Here is a 2,008-nt window from a genome sequence, read left to right as displayed (position 1 = left end):
CCAGCCGCTGTGCCCCTGTCAGTGGGGAGTGCTTCTGCAAGCGGCTGGTGACCGGGCGCAGCTGCAGCCAGTGCCTGGTGAGTGGGGCTGTGCCATGGCCCCTGCACAGTGCTCAGGACAGCAGCACACAGACAGCTGCTCTTTAACACCCTGTGACCCTCTGCAGCCCGAGCACTGGGGACTGAGCCACGACCTCCCAGGCTGCCGGCCCTGTGACTGCGATGTGGGAGGTGCCCGCAACAACCTGTGAGTCTTTGTGGGGATGCAGAGGGCAAGGGGCACCCCTCCTGGCATCAGGGCTGATGGTGCTGCTGGGGTACCAGGTGTGCCATGGGGACAGGGCAGTGCCAGTGCCGCAGCCATGTGATAGGACGACAGTGTGAACAGGTGGAGACTGGTTTCTACCGCATCAACCTGGATCATTACACCTATGAGGCGGAGGATGCACGGCTGCATCAGGTAAGGAATGCAGGTGTCCCTGGGGAGGACATCAGGCAGAGCAGCACAGTGGGTGCCCCTTTGCAGGGTGCCCAGACCAGCAGGCAGCGGTCTGCCTCCCTACTCAGGGCAGAGCAGTGCCTGCTGGCCAAGGTGATTGTCAGGGTCCCATCTCACAACACCTGCTTGCACCAGGGCTCAGTGGTGGAGCGTGAGCCACCCCCAGACCGTCCAGCTTCCTGGACAGGGACAGGCTTTGCCCGCATGTTGGAAGGTGGCTGGGTGGAGTTCCACGTGAGTGATGTGCCTTTCTCCACCGAGTATGATGTGGTCATCCGCCATGAGCCACAGGTGAGCACCAGATGGTGAAGCCAGCAGTGTGATATATTGCCAGATTGGGAGGTAGTGGTGGGGAGTTCCAGATGCTGAGGCTTTTTGACACTGCCCCTTCTTGGCTGCCAGCACCCAGAGGCCTGGCAGGAGGTGAGGCTGAAGGTGCTACGCCCCAGCCCCGTCTCCGCCAGCAGCCCTTGTGGAAACACCATCCCTGCCGATGACCAGCTCTCCACCAGCCTCCCCTCTGGTGCCAGGTAAACACCTCAGTAGGGTTGGGCTGTGCTGGGGCTCACTGGAGGCACATGGCTGCCCTTGCTGTGTTTTGCCCCCATCCAGGTATGTGGTGCTGTCCCAGCCCATCTGTCTGGAGCAGGGTGTCTCCTACACGCTCCGCCTGGAACTGGGCTGTGCTGCTGCTCATCAGGATCCCACTGCCAGTGTGCTCATCGATTCGGTGAGGGGCAGACGGGCAGTGGGAGGGGGGACAGCAGCCCTTCAGGGAGATAGGATGCAGCCATTAGGGAACACAGACAGAAAGAGACAGAGAGAGACACAGAGAGAATGATGTCCCACTGACTTTGCCCCGCAGCTGGTGCTCCTGCCCCGTTACTCCTCACTGGAGATGTTCATTGCGGGTGACCCCGGCTCCATGGAGCGCCGGGAAACCTTTGAGCGGTACCACTGTGCCCAGCCTTTCCACGCTGCGGGGCCCTCGCCTGTGGCTGAGCCTTGCTCCAGCCTCCTGCACAGCCTCTCGGCCATCCTGCACGATGGGGCGCTGTGTGAGTACAGCCCCACACCCTGTCCTGCCCCCTGTCCCCCCCCCTGTCACACAGCAGCTGACACTGACCCTGCTCTCTGCCTACAGCCTGCCTCTGCGATCCCCAGGGCTCGCTCAGTGCCGAGTGCCAGCCCCAGGGCGGGCAGTGCCAGTGCAAACCCAATGTCATGGGACGGCGCTGTCATCGCTGTTCTCCGGGAACCTTTGGCTTTGGGCCTGGCGGGTGCCGACGTGAGTGCCAGTGGGAGAGGAGCCCGGGCATCCCAGGGCTGGGGGCCTGGGGAAGGGGTGCTCTCTACAGCTCGGGGCCAGACGCTGAGGGTGCTGTGCTTTCCAGCATGCCAGTGCAGCCGTGAGGGTTCAGTGAGCACCATCTGCGATAGCACCACTGGGCAGTGCCCCTGCCGTGAAGGCACCCATGGCCCACGTTGTGACCGCTGCCAGCCCGCCCAC

General features: G+C 63.1%; 1 protein-coding gene across 1 annotated transcript in view; it reads left to right on the top strand.

Annotated features, from left to right (window-relative positions):
- LOC102039808 (laminin subunit beta-2) overlaps positions 1–2,008 on the top strand; it is a gene marked incomplete at its 5' end in the record, with an annotated part of 11,582 nt that overhangs the window by 4,311 nt on the left and 5,263 nt on the right. The window contains 9 exons of the mRNA XM_031056320.1: positions 14–77; positions 167–246; positions 324–459; positions 634–789; positions 901–1,028; positions 1,111–1,228; positions 1,364–1,556; positions 1,643–1,786; positions 1,893–2,002. Of these exons, the coding sequence (XP_030912180.1) occupies positions 14–77; positions 167–246; positions 324–459; positions 634–789; positions 901–1,028; positions 1,111–1,228; positions 1,364–1,556; positions 1,643–1,786; positions 1,893–2,002 (1,129 nt within the window). The remainder of the gene's footprint in view (positions 1–13; positions 78–166; positions 247–323; positions 460–633; positions 790–900; positions 1,029–1,110; positions 1,229–1,363; positions 1,557–1,642; positions 1,787–1,892; positions 2,003–2,008) is intronic.

This window comes from Geospiza fortis, unplaced genomic scaffold, assembly GCF_000277835.1.
Source record: "Geospiza fortis unplaced genomic scaffold, GeoFor_1.0 scaffold70, whole genome shotgun sequence".
Classification (NCBI taxonomy): Eukaryota; Metazoa; Chordata; class Aves; order Passeriformes; family Thraupidae; genus Geospiza; species Geospiza fortis.
This window is presented reverse-complemented; position numbering and strand designations above follow the sequence as displayed.